This window comes from Chrysochloris asiatica, unplaced genomic scaffold (genome assembly GCF_000296735.1).
Source record: "Chrysochloris asiatica unplaced genomic scaffold, ChrAsi1.0 scaffold00053, whole genome shotgun sequence".
Classification (NCBI taxonomy): domain Eukaryota; kingdom Metazoa; phylum Chordata; class Mammalia; order Afrosoricida; family Chrysochloridae; genus Chrysochloris; species Chrysochloris asiatica.
This window is the reverse complement of record NW_006408571.1, coordinates 11,938,891-11,958,965: the sequence shown is the minus strand read 5'-3', so window position 1 is coordinate 11,958,965 and position 20,075 is coordinate 11,938,891. Positions and strand designations below refer to the sequence as shown.

The 20,075-nt window shown below is 44.5% G+C and overlaps 1 protein-coding gene across 1 annotated transcript; it reads left to right on the top strand.

Moving 5' to 3' along the window:
• Positions 1-1,450: 1,450 nt before the first annotated feature.
• On the top strand, positions 1,451-16,724 carry VCP (valosin containing protein). Its single transcript, XM_006863066.1, has 17 exons — positions 1,451-1,834; positions 5,253-5,364; positions 5,551-5,723; positions 6,742-6,884; positions 7,398-7,528; positions 8,020-8,151; positions 10,185-10,287; positions 10,996-11,129; positions 11,207-11,342; positions 11,676-11,788; positions 12,186-12,350; positions 12,445-12,567; positions 12,828-13,040; positions 13,221-13,529; positions 13,810-13,965; positions 15,763-15,917; positions 16,068-16,724. The coding sequence occupies exons 1-17, from the start codon at positions 1,818-1,820 to the stop codon at positions 16,171-16,173; spliced, it is 2,421 nt and encodes an 806-aa protein (XP_006863128.1). The 5' UTR covers positions 1,451-1,817; the 3' UTR covers positions 16,174-16,724.
• The last annotated feature ends 3,351 nt before the right edge of the window (positions 16,725-20,075 follow it).

Below are 20,075 nucleotides of genomic sequence, written 5' to 3'. Positions count from 1 at the left end.
CAGCACCACATTATAGCCCACTCATAATCCTTTTATTGGTTTATGACATCAGATCACGTCCTGAGGGATCATCATATAACTGCCGAACCACTTAGAATCATGACTGTCAAGTTGACACATAATTGCTGGTTGTTGTTAACTGCGGCTGAGTCAGTTCCAACTCAAAGTGACCCTGTCTAAGGTTTCTGAGGAGCAGCTGGTAGGTTTGAACTGGTGACCTTGTGGTTCATTGAATTATCCTGCAGTGCCACACCAGGACTCAGTATTTGGGGGACACAATTCAACCTGTGACACCCAGTATGTAATTTTCTGATATTTTGGATTCTAATAAATCGGGTGTTTTGTGGTTTCCCTTTGGCCCCTCTTAAATTATATCCCCTCTTTCCTGCTGTTAAGTGCCACCCTGTATAAGTTTTCCAAGGAGCAACTGGTGAGTTTGAACTACCAATCTTGTGGTTAGCAGTCCACACCAAGACTCCTTTCCCCTACAACCATTTAATATTAATACCCCTGTAGAATCCTGGTGTGGCTCTGTAGGATAAGCACTGGACTGTTAACCATAAGGTTCAAACTCACTGGAATCGACTCCACTGACACTTAGCAACAACAGCCCTTGTAGTAAAAGGAGCATAAATTCCTAAATTCTGATGAACTGTAAAGCCGGAGTTGGATGACCAGAGGCTGCAGGGACAAAAGGGTAGGGTAGATTAAGAACTGGAATGCTAATCAAAGGGCTCAGACCAGAGGTGACTGGAGCCAGCATTTTGAAGGAGCAAAGTAAAGTGCTCCAGAACTTAAAGTCATAGGTTAGGCTTTAAGAAGACCTTCAGGTCTGGGGAGAAGATGGGCATGTGTATTACTACAAGAGTACCAAACTAATGTTGCTAGTTGCCGATTCTAATTCACAATGACCCCAAGTGTGGCAGAGTTGTTAAGTACCGTAGAGTTGGCTCCGACTCACAGCGACTCTGTATAGGGTTTTCCGAGAGCAGCTGATAGGTTTGAACCGCTGACCTTGTAGTTCGGTGCCATTGAGTCGGTACCGACTCCTAGCGACCTTATGTACAGCAGAACGAAACACTGCCCAATCCTGGGCCAACCTCACTACTGCTGCCACGCTTGAGTCCATCGATGCTGCTAGTCCAGTGCTTATCCTATAACGCCACACCAGGAGTCCAATACACAAATAAAAGGTTTCAAGCCATTGTGCCAGCTTCTTCCAAGTGGATAAACTCGGGAGCCAATGAACTAGAGCCAAGTGGGAGAGTCCGCCTCCAGGTATTAAAGGCTCGCCTTCTCCAGTCAATCTGGCCCCATTCTTCTCGTTGATTGGTCGAGAATCTCAATCCGTCGAGGAAGCGTAGCACCGTAGCCAATTGACTTGGCGTTACTAGGCGTGTTGCAGCCCAGAGGCGGGAGTCAGGCCGCAAATGAATTTCTTGATTGGCTCTGGTCCACGGGTTGCTGGGGAGAGGCGCAGAGAGGCGGGCAGGGGTCCCTAGCGCAGACGGTGATTGGCTGAGGCGAGAGCGGCTCTCCTTCCGATGATTCGGCTCTTCTCGGCTCAGTCTCAGCGAAGCGTCTGCTGCCGTCGTGAGCCGTCGTATCACCCCTCGCAGGTCCGGAGCCAGCGTCTCCCGCCGGCCCACCGCCCCAGTGCCGCTGGGAGGAAGCGAGAGGGAGGTTGCCTGCGGGTTTGTAGCCGCTGCTCAACCCCCGCCTGGGAGAGCTGAGCCCCGGCCCAGTCGGTAGCCCGCTACCCCTCGTAGCCGTTACCCGCGGGCCGCCACAGTCGCCGGCCGGGAGAGGCACGCGCCATGGCCTCCGGAGCTGAGTGAGTATGTGTGCGCGTGCCCGTCCGTCCGCCGCGGGTGCGCGCGCCGGCGGGACCCGCCGCGGTGGGTAGGCCCGGCCCGGACAGGCCTAGCGCTGGGAGTATCTGAGGTGGAAACAGGGAATGAGGGAGGCAAGAACGAGAGGAAGGGGAGAATGAGGGACCGCGGGCCTGGTGGGGCCTGGCTGCGCCCCCTGGGCAGGACTTGCGTTGGGCCCGGGTCGGGGCCTGGGCCAGATCGTGCTGTGTCATGCAGGCCCGGCCCGGCCCGATTGGCTTTCTCCGAACGGTTGTCCGGGCCTAGTGAGGGCTTTGAGCCCACACTGCCGGCGCGGAGCCCCGAGCATTGTGGCACCCGTCAGGGATCGGCCTGCCACCCTCGGAAGGCCTTCGGCCCCCAAGAGAGCAGGCCCCGCGTGCTGAAGTCCCCGGCTGGGCCCGGTGGGCGTGGACTCGGGGCCACGTGAAGGCCCCAGGAGCCCTGTGACCCAGGAGGCGGAGGCCGAAGCTGGCCGAGCGGGGAAGCGCCCGGCGGCCCGGCCCGGCCTGTGTACGGCGTCTCCTGCCACCCGAGTAGACCGGGCAGTTTCGGGGGGGTGGGGTGGGCCCGCCTTTGCTCTGGCCGCCGCCTCCTTGAAGGCCTCTTGTGATTGAGAAGAGAAAATCTAAGGCCGCTCTCCTAGATGTTGTGACCTGGAAGAAGGGAAATTTTCCTTTGTGTTTTGTTTTTTGCTGAAATGTGAATCACAGTTCGTGTTTTGTGGGTCTTCCTAGGTTTCAGCTTTTGTGTTATGAAGGTTAGCGTGGCCCCAATTCTTGACCCACACACCCCTTTCCCCAAGCTGTTACGTTGAGAAATTTTGGGCCCTGAGACTTTGGACACAACACACATCCCCCATAAAAGAATTAAAGACCACCTCAGCCCATCTCAGTTTCCAATCAGAAGCTCTAGGAAATGCAACTCATGGGCAAATCACCTTCTTGCCTCGAAGGGTTTCGTTTTTTGAGGTGTATTCTGCATTCTCAAGTTTCTGAGTTGGGATGAAGTTATTACTCAGCCCCTGATTTAAAAGGACCAGTCAGTGTTTTCAATGCTAAAAATAAAAATCTCAAATTCTTGGAACCTGGCATCAAAGATGCACATTTAAAGCACATCTTGATGACTCTTACCCCGAAGGCCTTCCAAGTCGCCTTTGACCTGTTGAGGTTCTGGAAAGGGCCTGACTCATGCAGAAGATAATGGAGGATGTCTGCGAGCCATCAGAACTGCTTCTTGCCCAGGATCTGACTGACTTTTCTGTTTTAGATATGACCACTTTTGGAGGTCTTTCTTTATATTAAGTGAAGGGAATACCACTCATCTCCAGAGCCAGGGTCAGAGATGGTAGACAGGATTTTTTGGTAGAATGCAGCTTTCGGATTAAAAGGGAAGTAGAAACTGATGACTATAAGGTGGCATTTTTCTTCCATTTCAGTATTACACATTAATCAGGAGATAGGCAACCCTTGGAGAGGGTATTGTGGTGGTAGGGGAGTGATGGGTTTATACTGGTCTCGTTTCTTCCACTCTGGTCTCCCTATTTCAGTTAATGTTCATGTTTTTTTGGCATTAACTAAGAGCAGGCAACATTTTAAACTGAGAGCCCACCTAGCCAAGGCTAGAGTTAAACTGGTGATAAGCTATTGTCACTGTGGAGTGAATGATTTTAAATACACTTGGGCAACTTTGATCTGGGTGAGAGGGATTTAGATTTGCCCCATGTCTCAACATTTCTTTATTTTGACCCTCTGAATTCATTGGAGTTCTGTTGGTTTTGTAACCATTACTATGAAGCTTCTGAGCTTGAACCTTTTTCTGGAGGTTTCAGATCTTTAATATGGTGTTCTTTGTTTTTTGGCTTTCCAGTGCCATGATCTGGCATTCATTATAGCCAGTAAGGAATGTGGTGGTGGTGGTGGTGGTGGTGGTTATGTGCCATGGAGTCAGTTCCGACTCATAGCGACCCTGTATGGGGTTTCTGAGGCTGTAAATCTTTACAGGAGCAGAAAACCTCATCTTTTCTCCCACGGAACAGCTGGTAGTTTCAAACTGCTGACCCTGAGGTTAGCAGCCCAATTCGAAACCACTATGTTACCAGAAAGGAAGATAGTGCTAATGAAACTGCTGTATTTGTCCCCATACTTAGTGGGAGTTGGGGCTCATTCATTCTATAGGAAGGTTAGAAAGAGCTAGCTAGAGCTGGTGCTCGCTACATGAATCAATCAACCAACTGCCTATTGAGGAAGAGGAAATATCTTTAATGCTCCAAGGTTATTTTGCAAACCTTCCTAATCTCAGTAATCACGGTAAGCAAAAGTACCATGTGTCAGTCACTGTGTGGAGCACTTTAACATCCATGTCTTAAGACTCATTCTATCAATCTCCGTTTTTCAAGGATGAGGCTCTCAAAGTCCAGAGAGGTTAAATAACTTGCCCAGGATCATAGTTAATTAATCAGTGGCTGCTTTGGGATTTCACTTGACTGAAGAATCCCTATCTTAAACACTGAATTTTTTGTTGAAGCGCCATAGGGTAAAGCACTAGTCTGCAAGATTGGTTTGAACCACAAGGTCTGTAGTTCAACTCATGAACAGTTCCTTGGACACTATACAGTGTCGCTATGAGTCGTAACCAACTTGACAGCACCAATATTATGAAGTCTAAAAACTACTGGTTTGGTGCTGTGGGTTAATACACTAAACTGCAAAGCTGTTTGAACTGCAAGGTTGGTGGTTCAAACTCACCAGCTGCTCCTCGGAAACCCTATACAGGGTCACTATGGGTCAGAACTGATGGCACTTAACAACAACAGTAAAGATTACTTACTGTTCTTTGAGTTATTCAGTGTCCTGTGGATGCCCTCTTCTGGTTGTAGTTTCCTGACACTGCGCAGGATTACTTGGGGCATTACAGCTGGGATACCAGTACTAAACATATCAACAGCTGCTGGAGTGGGGATCATAGTACGTGTTAGATATTGCCCCTCATGACCTTGACAGAATTATAATTTTCCTAAATGTAGAGTTTGGAGTAGGGCCTCTTAGAGGTTATTGTTGTTGTGAAGTAGGGCTTCCTAGGAGCGGCTGGTGAGTTTGAACTGCTGACCTTGTGGTCAGTGCTTATCCTAAATCGACCTGTGGTCAGTGCTTATCCTATCACGCTGCACCAGGATTCCTGGAGAATACATTGTTGTTGTTAAGTGCTGTTGAGTCAGTTCCGACCCATAGTGACCCTGTATAGGATTTCTGAGGAGCAGCTGGTGAGCTTGAGCTATCAACTTTGCAGTTCAAACGGCTTTTCAGTCTGGTGCATTAACCCACAATACCACACCAGTACTCCGGAGACTACATTAGAACTGACTTAATTTCTTGTTTCTAGTTCAAAAGGTGATGACTTGTCAACAGCCATTCTTAAACAGAAGAACCGTCCCAATCGGTTAATTGTCGATGAAGCCATCAATGAGGACAACAGTGTGGTGTCCCTGTCCCAGGTAAGTTGGATCTACAGTTCAATCTTTCCATATTGTACTTAACTGAGGGCTTTTCCCAGGATTCTTTTCTTGTTTTTCTTGCAGTGACCACAGATAGAGTGGGGTTTATTGGGAATCCCAACCACCAGGGCTGCTGTCTACCCCTTTTTGTCCAGTGACCCAAAGGCCTTAACCTTCTTTCCTCAGCCCAAGATGGATGAGCTGCAGTTGTTCCGAGGTGACACGGTGTTGCTGAAAGGAAAGAAGAGGCGGGAAGCTGTATGCATTGTGCTTTCTGATGACACATGTTCTGATGAGAAGATTCGAATGAACAGAGTTGTTCGGAATAATCTTCGTGTTCGCCTAGGAGATGTTATCAGGTGTGTGTGGGGTCCTTGGCCCCTCAGGGATGGGAGGCCAGAGATAGCCTACGTTATAAGCCGGAGCCCCTTGAAAATCTTGGCAGCTACAGATAGAAAAAGTCTACTGGAAGGTTTCAGTTCTTCTTCCCTACGACTTCAAAATCCACCTCTGCGTGGCAGTTGGGACAAGTTAGTATTTCTATGATTTTCTTGGCACTTTTCATTTTTTCCATGAGTGATTTAACTTAACCACACTATAAAACCCTGGTTTAAGATGCCATTTGAGAGCTTGTGTCTGTTAATTTCTAGAAGATTTCACTATTATGTCTGAAGTCATGGTTCATGTTAGGGCTGGAGTGAGGTAGGAATGTGGGCAGGTCTTATAAGGATCCAAGTTAATCCAAAAGTGTTATTGGTGGAGCCAGGATAGTGCCAGCCTTAGTGATTTGGGTTATTTCTCGGTAACTTTAGACAAGAGACTTTTCCATCTTGAGGTCATGGATTCTAGGTGTTGATGTAGCCTTCTTCCTAGGGATGCTTAGGTTCTCAGAATACTGATATCTTGATTGTTTTTCACTTTTTATTTCTCTGACACTTGTCTAATTAAGTCATCTTTTTGCAAAATTGGTAAGCACTTGACCATAAGGTTGATTTGAACCACCATCACCACCATGAGTTGGAAGCGACTTGGTGGCACTTAACAGTAGTAGCAACAACAAAGATTAGCCACAAGTGGATATAGCTCTCTGAAGCCCTACTCCTATCTTCCTTATGTGCTTGCCTTTGGCTGTCCTGTCACCTCTTATGATTCCTCTTACTTTCTTGCTATTCGTGTGACCTGTCTTAGTTTGCTTTGACTGTACCTCTCGTCACACTCCTACTTCTCTTCTCCATCCTTTTTTCACCTAAAGCCATCCCTGCCTTTTCTTTTGTGCTTGCTGTCAGCTCTCTGTGCCAGACCCTTTAGGATCTGCTCTCGGTGCTTGGGGCTGCAGTGTGGTTGATAGGTAATGTGGCGTCTGCTTGTTATCTTCAGCATCCAGCCATGCCCTGATGTGAAGTATGGCAAACGTATCCACGTTTTACCCATCGATGATACAGTGGAAGGCATTACTGGCAATCTCTTTGAGGTATACCTTAAGCCGTATTTCCTGGAAGCTTATCGACCCATCCGGAAAGGTGAGAGAAAATTCTTAGGCCTGAGCTTGAGGATGGTTATTTGTGGGGTTTGAACACCTCTATCTCATTCTCATATACATCTATATGAATGTGCGTTCTGCACACATGCTCATGTGTTTTGCTTTCACTTATGCACATTCCTATAGCTGTTCTCTCTGTAGGAAGAGACTGTCCATTTTTGCTGTATTCATATAGCACAACACTACCATTGGACTAGTAAAAGCTGGGGTTACCTGTACCCCCTGAGTCTAAACCTTAGGAGTTTCTGACATATTCAAGTTTTGTTCATTGTCCTCTGAGTAACAAAGGGATTGGATGGACTCTTCATAGTCTTGCCTTCTCTTACTGAATGTTTAATAAAACTATGGTGATGGGCAGGAGATAAAGCAATATCTTGTAAATTTGATTTTCTGGACTCTTTTGATTTTTCTGGACTCCATGTTCTGATGTTGAATTCTCACTTGATCTTGTAGTTGCTATTTCTAACTGTACTTGTACTGTTTGTTTTCATAGGAGACATTTTTCTTGTCCGCGGTGGAATGCGTGCTGTGGAGTTCAAAGTGGTAGAGACAGATCCCAGCCCTTACTGCATTGTTGCTCCAGACACTGTGATCCACTGTGAAGGGGAGCCTATCAAACGAGAGGTGAGTTCCTGATCCCAGTTATCTCCTTGATTATGAAAGATTGGGTATTATTTGGAACTAAGTTTCTTTCTAGAGGTGGGTGAATGTCTCAGGTATTCATTTTGGGCCTGCGTGTTTCTTGGAAGTATTGATTACCAGTGATTAAAACACAATCTCGATTGAACCCAAGGTGATTTAATTGATTGGAATAGTTTTTGAACAAGTGGAGCTAGTCTTGGTATTTAGGCTTTTTGCCCATTTCCTAGAATTTCTAGTCTAGGTCCCCTGCCTAGTAAGACCAAGGACAGAGTGAGAGGAAAGGACTTTGCTGGAACTTTTTTTGCCTTAGGATTTTCAGTTCTGTGAGGTAGAATCCCTTATACTCAGTGGGATTCTTCATACTCATGGGGACTGATTTCTCACATCAGATAGTGAGAGGATTTGGATTAAACTCAACTTTTGCTTCTGTTTTATTCTTGCCTTCTCCTTTTGTGTGTCTACCTTATGTTCAGGATGAAGAAGAATCCTTGAATGAAGTAGGCTATGATGACATTGGTGGCTGCAGGAAACAGCTAGCTCAGATAAAGGAAATGGTGGAGCTGCCTCTGAGACATCCGGCCCTCTTTAAGGCAATTGGTGTGAAGGTGAGTATCTTGGGCTCTTGTGGGATCAAGTCTGAGGTGATTAATGACTTCATATATGTCCATCATTATTAATATTGGATTGTTATTGTGTGCCTTTGAGTTGGTTCCGACTCATAGCGACCTGTTTGCGGTTTCTGAGAAACGGAGCAGTTGGTGGGTTGAACCACCAACCTTGTGGTTACCAAGCAGTCCAGTGCTAGAAGTACAATAATAACAGTGAAATCTGTGAGAGTTGGGACTCAACAGAACGCCTTGTTTTTTGTGATCTCAAAAGTTTTCTGCCTTTGATGGTGCAGTCTTACCACTGTTTTTTAAATGAGCATGGTAAAGTTTCTTTGTTTATTGCAACTTCAAAGTGTAAGTTATTCTTGCCTCATTGGCCTATTAAAAACAAACTGCTGTCGTTTGCGAACCTGTCTAGAATAATACCATCAGTAGAAAGAGAAATTAAAAGATTTGTTGTCGAGTATAAAGAATTCTAAGACCAAAAGGTTGAGAACTGCTGATCTATTTTCATATCTCCTATCATGGAACACACTGTAGATGAAATTCTTACTCCTTTCCCTAGTGCCCTATACACATAATCGTATGATAGTTTTCATCTTCTGTTTGTGGATGAGACTTCAAAGAGGAAAATGTGTGATTGGCTATATAGGCTAAAATCACTCCAACCTGATAAATCCTGGAAGGGTGATGAGAGGATTATTATTGCTGGAGTGAGAAAGCCTCTGACAACAGATCCTGCTTTCTTAGGTAACATAGGTAGTCCTTGACTCTTGATATATGTCTAAAGCCAAGCACTTGGCATAATGAGATTCGCTTTTCCTTAGTCTCAGGATCTTCAGATTCACTCAGTAAAGTTTCTTAGAGTTATTTCTCTGTTCTTTGCTTCCATAGCAGTTATACTCATTGGTGTTGCCAGTGTTCAGTAATGTTTTCCCTGCTAGTCATGGAGTGTGGCTTGAATTAAACCATTTTCCATGCATTTACCGTCAGACACTTATTCTTAACTGGTGTCAGGGTTGATTCTCATCCATTAGAGCATCAATCAAGCCATTTTAAGGTGGGTAGGAAGCTCTGGTAGCATAGTGGTTACGAATCCAGCTGCTAGTGTCAAGGTCAGCAGTTGGAGCTACCACCTGTTCCGCTGGAGAAAGATGAGGCTTTCTGCTCCCGTAAAGATTTACAGCCTCGGAAACCCTATACAGGGTCGCTTTGAGTCAGAAACTGACTCCATGGAACACAACAACAGGGTTGGAAGAACCCTGGTGAGACACTCTTGGCTGCTAATTGAAAGGTTGATTTGTAGTTTGAACTCACCAGTGGCTCTGTGGGATAAAGATCTGGCAATTTGTTCCCATAATACATCATGATCGTGAGACCAGAAAAACTTAGGTGGTGCCTGGTCCGATTTGGATCATTATAAATAAAGTCTTTGATAAAGTGAGCAGGGGTGGGTTGGCAGTGAGGAAATGTAAATCCCAAATTTAAAATCATAAAGACAAGATTTATTGATTTGATACAAACTGGTGGAACCCTTTAATCTGTGACCGTTAGATACCTTTCAAACCTGTAATTGAAACCGTCTCCTGGGACTAAACATGCAGCCAAAGAATAGACCTATACAGTGAACAATAACACCAGAGGGAATGTACTCCTCAGAGCAATCAACTATATAAGACCAAAAGGGTGGCATTTCTCCCAAAACAAAACTCAGATGGCAGGAAATGGATAGGAATGAAAGGTGGATGGAAACACAGAAGGAAATAAGGGTGCTGTTACATTATAGGGATTGCAACCAGTATCATGAAACAAAATATATGTAGTTTACTGAATGGAAAACTAACTTGTAAATAGTCACCTGAACCGTAAAAAGTTTAATAAGAATTAAAACCCAGGAAACCCTACGGGACAGTTCTGTTCTGTCTTATTGGGTCACTATGAGCCAGAATCTGCAAAATGGTATATACAAAAATGTTGGAAGAAGATGACAAACTCGAGTCTAAATTCTAATTTTATTTACTGGTCCTTAGCCCCCTCGGGGAATCCTGCTCTATGGACCTCCTGGGACAGGGAAGACCCTGATTGCTCGAGCTGTAGCAAATGAAACTGGAGCCTTCTTCTTCTTGATCAATGGTAAGAGACTTTGGTTCATATTTTGTCTGGTTGTACTCAACTCAGCTGAACTTGAGATAGAGAACGCGTGGATATTTTTGCACATGTACACATTAGTACCTTACTGTTGTACGCTACAGACAGATAGATAAGCAACAAAGTGAGGATATTTTTCCCTTGTGACCCTGTCCCATTCCCACTATTCAGTTGGAATGTTGGGAGCATTGGTGGCTCGGTGGTAGAACTCTGACCTTTCTCACTGGAGACTCAGGCTTAGTTCTGGCCAGTGCACCACCTGGGCAGCTGTCATCTGTGTGTCACTAGAGACTTGTATGTTATGATGCTGACTGGGTTCCAGCAGAATTTCCAGACTGAGATGGACTTGGAAGAAAGATTAGTCAACGGTGTGATCATGGAGATGGCACAGGACTGGGCAGCATTTAATTTGGTTCTATTGTGCACAGGGGTGGGGGTTGTGTGATGATAGCAGCTAACAAGTTAGAATAAAAGTCAAATCAAAAGACTCATACCTCTTTTTAGAGATTACAAAGCATCTCTTCTCACCCTTACACTTGTATCTCTTAGGGAAAAAGTGGCTGGGAGAGGGTAGACAGAGGTGATGATCGCCATCTTCTCACCAGTCTATAGAACAGGCAAATAGAAGATCTGATTTCCTGAGATTAGAGAAAAATATAATTCTGTCATTGCTTTCGTCTTGTGTCATTTCAGGTCCTGAGATCATGAGCAAATTGGCTGGTGAGTCTGAGAGCAACCTTCGTAAAGCCTTTGAGGAGGCTGAGAAAAATGCTCCTGCCATTATCTTCATTGATGAGCTAGATGCCATTGCTCCCAAAAGAGAGAAAGTAGGAATTCCCCCAAGGGATGGGTGGGGGTTGAAAGGTCTTGATTTTACTTCTGACCAAATACTCTCTCCTTGTAGACTCATGGGGAGGTGGAGAGGCGTATTGTATCACAGTTGTTGACCCTCATGGATGGCCTAAAGCAGAGAGCACATGTGATTGTCATGGCAGCAACCAACAGACCCAACAGCATTGATCCAGCACTACGACGATTTGGTAAGCATCCCAAATTTCAACTCTGTACTTAAAAAAGTTATATGTGTCTCCTGGTATTCACCTTTGGTCTTTCATTGAAAGCATCTAATCCTAAGGGTTTTTTGGAGTTCTTTGCAGTGATAAGGCCCAGGAGTCTTTATCCCCATCTGTGACCTCTCTAGTATGATCAACCATCCTGACTTGTCTGAGATTGAGGAATTTTCTAGGACATGGGACTTTTAGTGCTAATACAAGGACAGTGCTAAGCAAACTGGGATGGTTGATCACCTTAGCATCATCTTCTCTCCCTGAATCAGAAATGAACCCTGACTGTGTTCATTCACTGTCCCACAGGTCGCTTTGACAGGGAGGTAGATATTGGAATCCCTGATGCCACAGGACGCCTGGAAATTCTTCAAATTCATACCAAGAACATGAAGTTGGCAGATGATGTGGACTTGGAACAGGTGGAGTGCTGATGAGAACTGGCCAGGAGTTAGGATGTTTCTTTTTACTAGGTAGTTGCAGAAACTGACTAGAGGAATAAGGTGTGAGGAGACTGATTTTTATTTCTGGAGAGGTGAAAGGAAGTGATCTTAAATTCCAGTCCAGGAAATTAGAGGTGGCTTGTTTTTCAGTTGATAACGGCCTCAGAGTAAGCTATAAAATTATTTCTAGGTCTTATGTCCAGGCTTAAGCACGTAAAACCCTACCAGTGATAGGACTGCTTGTATGTGTTCAAATAAAAGTGGGAAGGTCCAGACAGAGGAGATTGTAGGAGTTAGGAGAAGGGGCCAGTGTCTCTGAGCTTCCAAGTCAGCTGGGTTTTATAGACAGAATGCTAAGTTTATCTTTTGTCTGCAGGTAGCCAATGAGACTCATGGACATGTAGGTGCTGACTTGGCAGCCTTGTGCTCAGAAGCTGCTCTACAGGCCATTCGCAAGAAGATGGACCTCATTGACTTAGAGGATGAGACCATTGATGCAGAAGTCATGAACTCCCTGGCAGTTACTATGGATGATTTCCGGGTAAGACTGCATATAACCCCACCTCAGCTATACACACATACATTTAGACCTTTTCACTGGCAAGTCTCATCCTAGAATTTTCCTCCTGTTTTAGTGGGCCCTGAGCCAGAGCAACCCATCAGCACTGCGGGAAACTGTTGTGGAAGTGCCACAGGTGACCTGGGAGGACATTGGGGGTCTAGAGGATGTCAAACGTGAGCTCCAGGAGTTGGTTCAGGTAGGATAACTTGGTTCAGGATGAGTCACTATCTTACTACATTGTCATTGAGCTGGGTTGTCTCTCATTGTAAGAATTGTGAACGCACAGCTGAGGAACCTGATGTTTTGAGGTTTGAAGCACTAAGGAGCTTGCTCCTAGAGAATCTGATTTTTATACCATGGATATACTGTGAGGTGGTAGAGAGGGAATGCTTAGGTTTAATTATATTTCATTAAAGTTATGAAATAGTCCTGGACCCTCTTTTCTTTATCCCCTAGTATCCTGTGGAACACCCAGACAAATTCCTCAAGTTTGGCATGACACCCTCCAAGGGAGTACTGTTCTATGGACCTCCTGGCTGTGGGAAAACTTTGTTGGCCAAAGCCATTGCTAATGAATGTCAGGCCAATTTCATCTCCATCAAGGGTCCTGAGCTGCTTACCATGTGGTTTGGGGAGTCTGAAGCCAATGTCAGGGAAATCTTTGATAAGGTGAGCTATAAGGGACTGGACTATCTATTCACTTGCTTGGGGAAAAGGTTGGGAATAGAGGCTTTGTGAGAATCAAAACTAGCGACTCAGCTGGAACAATGAAGGATTCTTCATTTTCTTTCCCTTCCAGTATCTGAGAGACAGTAGAACTAGTGTTTGAGTCCATTCTCCCTTCCACAGGCTCGTCAAGCTGCCCCCTGTGTACTATTCTTTGATGAGCTGGATTCAATTGCCAAGGCCCGTGGTGGGAACATTGGAGATGGTGGTGGGGCTGCTGATCGAGTAATCAACCAGATCCTAACAGAAATGGATGGCATGTCCACAAAAAAGAATGTGTTCATCATTGGCGCTACTAACAGGCCTGATATCATTGATCCTGCCATCTTGCGACCTGGTCGCCTTGACCAGCTCATCTACATCCCGCTTCCTGATGAGAAGTCTCGCGTTGCCATTCTCAAGGCCAATCTGCGCAAGTCCCCAGTTGCCAAGGCAGGTGCAAGGTGAAGGGCCTTGGGGGCTTCCACAAGTCAGGCTAGTGCAGAATTCTCTTTTAATTCTTGGTCTAGATACCATTGGGAATTCCTGATGTCAGGATTATTTTAAAGGGAAGATGGAAGATATGGGGGATTAAGTTCACCTAGAGTCAGGAATAAAATGATTTGACAGAAGACAGGGCAAACTGGAGTTGGGAGTGATTGGGTAGACCAAAGATGAGTGTATCCCAAGGGAGAAAGGCTATCTGCTAATGCAACTTTGCCACTTCTTTTAGGATGTGGATTTGGAATTCCTGGCTAAGATGACGAATGGTTTCTCTGGAGCTGACCTGACAGAGATTTGCCAGCGTGCTTGCAAGCTGGCCATCCGCGAATCCATTGAAAGTGAAATTCGTCGGGAACGTGAGAGGCAGACCAATCCATCTGCCATGGTGAGCCTGTGTCTTTTTCCAGATACATGCAAAGTATTGCAAACCAGGGCACAGTCTTCACTATGTCCTAGAGTAGAGAAGGTTTTGAAAAGATCATGTTTCAGAAGATGTTTAGTAGGGCACCAGAGAAAGAATGCCGATGTTAACTCTTCTCTCTAGAATTACAATGGCTGAGAAGAGATTGGCAGATTATATGTTCAGTGTAAACCAGGCTTCATAAGTAGAGAAATCAGTATGATTAGGCAGAAAACATAGAGCTGGACTTCGAGCATAGGCTCTATGAATCTATCCCTGTGGTGGGGAGAGGTGTTTGTGGATCTTCTGGAATTACATGTAAATTTGTTGTGTTTCCATATAGTAAGTTCCATGAAGGTAGAAGACTCATTTTGCTTGTGTCATGGCATATGGTAGAAATGAATAAATTATTTTCTTTACCTTTTGAAAGGTCTGTGGTATCCTTATGTTTCTATGAAAAGGATTAAAAGTCATTAGTAGAGTATCTCACTCAATGCCATTAAGTCAATTCTAACTCATAGATAGCGACCCTATATAGGGTTTTTGAGACTATAAATCTTTGTGGGGTTAGAAAGTCTCATCTTTTTTCTGCAGAGAGGCTGGTGGGTTTGAACTGCCAATTAGCAGTGTAGTGCTTATACAGTGATACCACCAGGGCTCCTTTTGATGTACTAAATCTTGGGCTCAGTAACTGGAGTGACTGAGTGACTTCTTACTGGAAGAGACAGGATTTGAGCGGGGGTTGTGTAGTGAGAGTAAACTGCAAATAATAGCTTGCCCCAGAAGAGAAGTAACTTTGCGAGAATGAGACAGGTGCTGTGGGCTAATGCGTCAGACTGCAAAGTCATTTGAACTGCGAGGTCGGTGGTTCAAGCTCACCCGCTACTTCTTGGAAACCACCCTGTACAGGGTCACCATGGGTCAGAGTTGACTCAACGGCACTTAACAACTGCATTTAAGAGGGTGTGTGTTACCAGTTTGTTTTCTGCTAACCTAAGGGCCTGGCAATATGGTTCCATAAAGCTGACAGCCACGAAAATCCTTATGGTGCTTATTTCTATTCTATAACGGGTCAACAGCTGCAGGTCATGTTAGTGGAACTGTGGATACTAGGTATGGTGTAATTCAGATGTGGCAGGCATTCAGGCATTGCCTTTTTAAATTTAGACTTATTGAGGTATAATTAGGGGGGCCTGGTGTGGTGCTATAGGGTAAGCTCTGGGCTGCTAACTGAAAAAAATGGCAGTTCAAACCCACCAGTCATTATGAGTTGGAAATGACTCCATGGCACTTAACAGGATATAATAGACTCTGATTTGTTAGTGTTGTGGAGTCGGTTCTGACTCACAGTGACCTTGTACAGGGTTTCCAAGGAGCAGCTGGTGAGTTTGAACTGCGTACCTCAAAGTGTAGTGCTGATCTTACAGTGCCACACTATATGTCTTAGGTATGCCGTTTTCATGCTTTTTGACAAGTGTATGAATTTTGTAGCTACTTCCACAGTTGAAATGCAGAAATTAGTCATCCCAACAAAGTTCTCCTTGTGCCATTGTACAGTCTGCTGCTTCTCTCTGCCTTTACCCCCAGCAACCAGTGACCTGTTTTCTGTATCTCTGTTTAACGTTTACCATAATGCATTAGCAGTAATTGGGTTGGATTGGAGAGGCAGGGAGATCCAGTAAGCTACTACTATGAAAGTGTGGTTGGAAAGGCCAGGGAAGGAATCTAGACTGGACCTTAATTTATCCTAGTGGGTCTGGTCTGTGTTTACTAATCCTACAGGAAGTAGAAGAGGATGACCCAGTGCCTGAGATCCGTCGAGACCACTTTGAGGAAGCCATGCGTTTTGCCCGTCGTTCTGTCAGTGACAATGACATCCGGAAGTATGAGATGTTTGCTCAGACCCTTCAGCAGAGTCGAGGCTTTGGCAGCTTCAGGTAACTGAAGGGCAGTGGGCCGTGTTGAAGTTGCCTTGGGGACCTGTACAAACAAAGTGGTGGATGTACTGAGAATACTAAGAAGGATAGATGAGAAAATCCTCTATAGACCCTGTCCTAATTCACTTTTCTGTCCTTTTATGCACACAGATTCCCTTCAGGGAACCAAGGTGGAGCTGGCCCCAGTCAGGGCAGTGGAGGCGGCACAGGTGGCAGTGTATACACAGAGGACAATGATGATGATCTATATGGCTAAGTGCTGGTGGCCAGCAAGCTGGCCGACTGAACCTTCTTCCCTGGGTGGGGGTACTCACCCAAGAGGGACGAGGGGTATGCCCACGGCCTGCTCCATTCCTTAGTCTGAACACTTCAGCTACAGTCAGACTCTGGATGGGGCTTTCTGTTGCAAAAAAATATAAAACAAAAGCGATAAAATAAAGCGATATTCATTTGGGAGGTGGAGAGTGAATTACCAACAGGGAATTGGGCCATGGGCCTATGCCATTTCTTTTGTAGTTTGGGACAGTGCAGGGGACCTGTGCGAGGTGAGAAACAAGGCGCCACCGCCATCCCACAATAAAGGATCTGCATTTCACTTAATGCAATGCTTCCCGAGCCCTCCCTTCTTCCCCCCCTACCCAAACCGGGCAGGAGGGTGAGGGGCCACAGTTGCTGGGTGTTTATATATAGAGAGTAGGTTGATTTTATTTTACATGCTTTTGAGTTAATGTTGGAAAACTAATCACAAACAGTTCCTAAACCAAAAATGACATGTTGTAAAAGGACAATAAACGTTGGGTCAAAATGAAGCCTGAGTCTTGGCCTCTGCCTGCTGCTTTTCATGAGAAGGACCTAGCCCTCATTGTCAAAGCACTCTTTCAAATGTGAAATCCTAGAAGTGGGCTTGCACCTCCTTCTCCTGCATCCTCAGCCTTTGTATGAAGTATCACTGGAAAAGACTGCAGGGAACAAGCCTGTGTGATGGATCTCCAAATGCGGATGATGTGTCTCTCCACCAGTATTTGATGTGGATGGTATGGTTGGGCCTGTAGAGGGGACTCCTATCCTGACCAAGAGTGGATTGGGTGCCCTCCAAAAACTTTAAAGTTGTCTAAAGATGGGTATACTTAATGTATATCCTTTTTTGCATCTGAAAGTTATGTCTTTCATATTTAAAAAAAATACCTTTGTTTTCTAACAAAATTCTAACATTAAATGTGTTCATTCCAAACTACATGTTCTTAACAGCTTAGGTTGTTTAGATGATTGCTTGCATAGTTTTATCCAAACCAAGGTGTATAGGGTATTTTCATGCAATAGGTACCAAAGTAATCATTTAGCGCTTTCATGGGCAGTACTGTGATGCCTTATCCAAAAAGGAATGTAATATAAAGAAAATACTTCACTGAGTCAGATTTGCATGGTTTGTTCTAGGATTTGCAACTAAGCAAGATAAACCATATTTTGGGATTGGTAATCTATAAAGACATAAATTACATTGGCTGATTGAATTGGAACATCTCTGGAACATTATATGAAATTGATATTTTGGCATTCTTGAGACATGCATTGGCTTATTTATTTTCCAGCACTTAATCAAATTGTCTTTGGTCCGCCTTTGCCTTTTTATTCCCACCATTTAGCTATTGCTGGTGATTTATCCTTATTTTTATTCTCACTCTGAACACAAATGGCTCTTACTCAGTCTCATCACTGTAGATTGGCAGCTTAAGTTCAGTGAGCATCAAAAATAACGGTCATTTGAGGAAAGACATTTGGTATTTGATTCTCCGTAGAACTATGGGCACATCCAGGAAGCAAGTGCCATTTCTCCTCTATGTAGAAATGCTTATAAATAATGGGCTGGTAAATCCTGGTGTGGTGCTGCAGGATAATGCTCTGGACCATAAATTTAATCTGAACCACAAGGTTGATGGTTCAACCTCTTGTTACATGGTCTTGTATTTAATAGCTACCTTTAGTTCCATCCTTGGTTAGCAGATGGTGAATTTTTCACTCTGACCCCCCATACATTTGGACTAAAAAAGCTGTGGAACAGAAAGTGCCTTTAAAGACAGTAGGCAAACAAACAGCATGTGCCTCTGAGTGGCTATATTCTTTCAACCTTAGTAGGTTAAACGGGCTAAATTCACCAGCCCTTACATGGGCGAAAGAAGAGGTTTTCTTTCTCCCTGAAGATTATATAGGCTTGGAAACCTTATATATAGGGTTACTGAGTCGGAACCTATCTGGTCAGTGGGTCAAATCTAGCAACTAGACAGCAAAAGTGAGGACCATCAGCCCCGTGGGCAATGTTAAGTACCTATAAATCAGATCTGGCTCATAGCGACCCTGTATACAGTTTCCAAAGAGTGGTTGGTGAATTTGAACGGCTGACCTTACTGGTCTGGTGCCTTATCATCCCACAGCACCACGCCAGTACTCTGGGCAATACAAGGATCACAAAATCATTTTCACCATGGCAAAGCAACTAGTTCAGCCATCACATTAAGTGCTATTTGAGTTGGTTCTGACTCCTAGTGACTCTGTATAGGGTTTCCGAGGAGTGGATGGTGAGCTTGAACTGCCGACCTTGAGGTTCAAACTGACCTTGCAGTTCAGCACATTAACCTGCAGTGGCACACCAGGTCTCCGCTATCACATTAGGAGTGAGTTCATCAAACATTTGACCAAATGAGCAGGCTAATTTTTACTTCGTTAATTTTGTATGGCCTGCAAATGATGAAATTTTGGCAGAAAAAAGGTTTTTCACCTGTGCAATATCAATTAAGTCCTCTGCTTGTAGCAAGCAAAGTGATATCTGTATATCACAAGTGTTTAATAAAGTCTCTCTTCAATTCACCTTTGATTATGTGCTCAGCATACAGAATGAATGTTGTTAGTGCCATTGAGTAAGTTCTGACCCACAGCAACCCTGTGTAGAGTTTCTGAGGCTCTTGAAACCGCCAGTCTTGTGATTCAAACAGACCTTGCAGTCCAGCGCAGTAACCTATAGCATGATACCAGGAGTCCACAGATTGAATAAATAAGGTGAAGGAATACAACCCTGGTGCACACCTTTCCTAATTTTAAACCATTCAATATTCCCTTGTGTTGGAACAACTGCCTTGGTCTCGGTACAGGTTCCTCATGAGCACAGTTCAGTGTTCCAGAATACTCATACTTTGCAATGCTATCCGTAGCTTGTTGTCTGCACAATTGAAAACACAGGTAAAAACCTAGCTTGCAAAAAGTGTAGAGGACTTAAAATACTGATGAAGATCAAAAACCACAGCCTTCGGTATGGGTTGCACCTCAATGAGAATAAATGTAAATTCTCACCATTGGACCAAAAAATGCATCAAATTAATTGGGGGAAGGTTTGAATTCTTTTGCTTGGATCAACCATCAACTCATGGAAGCAGCAGACAAATGATATATTACATTGGACAAAGCTGCACAAGACCTCTTTTTAAGTGTTGAGCAAAGATGTCAGTTTGTGGACTATGATGTACCTACTTGAGCCATGGTATTTTCAATCATCTCATGCATGTTAAAGTTGGACAGAGAATAAGGAAAACCACAGAAGAATTGATAAATTTTGAGTTATGATGGTGGAAGAAAATAATACCAAATGAATTTATGTTGGAAGAAGTACAGCCAGAATGCTCATTGGAAGCCAGCATGCCCAGACTTTGTCTCTCATACTTAGGATATGCTATCAGGAGGGACCAGGTCCAGAAAAGGACATCATGTTTGGTAAAGTGGAGGTTTGGGGGAAAAGAGGAAGACCCCCCAATGAGATGGGTTGGCACAGAGGCAGCAGTAGTGGGCTTAAGCATAGCAACAATTGTAAGGTTGGTGCAGAACTGGGCAGTGTTTCGTTCTGTTGTGCATTTGGTGGGTATGAGTCAGTGCCAATTCAATTGGACCTAACAACAAACTGCAAAACAGAGTTGCTGTGAGTCAGAACTGGCTTGATGGAGCTAATTAACAGCAATGTGGATTGTAGAAATTTAGAGACAAGCAAAATTGTAAAAATACTCTCAATAGTCCAAAATCATCCCTTTAATAACTAAAATATATTTTCTGGGTCTTTTTCTGTGTTTTTGTGTAAATGTGTCTGTATACTTGTACTTCATAAACCAAAAGGAGATC

Bases quoted from the DNA above. Each gene is read 5' to 3' on its own strand.
- VCP (XM_006863066.1), top strand. The intron at 5,724-6,741 runs GTGTGTGTGGGG...TGTTATCTTCAG, and splicing joins CGCCTAGGAGATGTTATCAG to CATCCAGCCATGCCCTGATG. The intron at 10,288-10,995 runs GTAAGAGACTTT...GTGTCATTTCAG, and splicing joins CTTCTTCTTCTTGATCAATG to GTCCTGAGATCATGAGCAAA.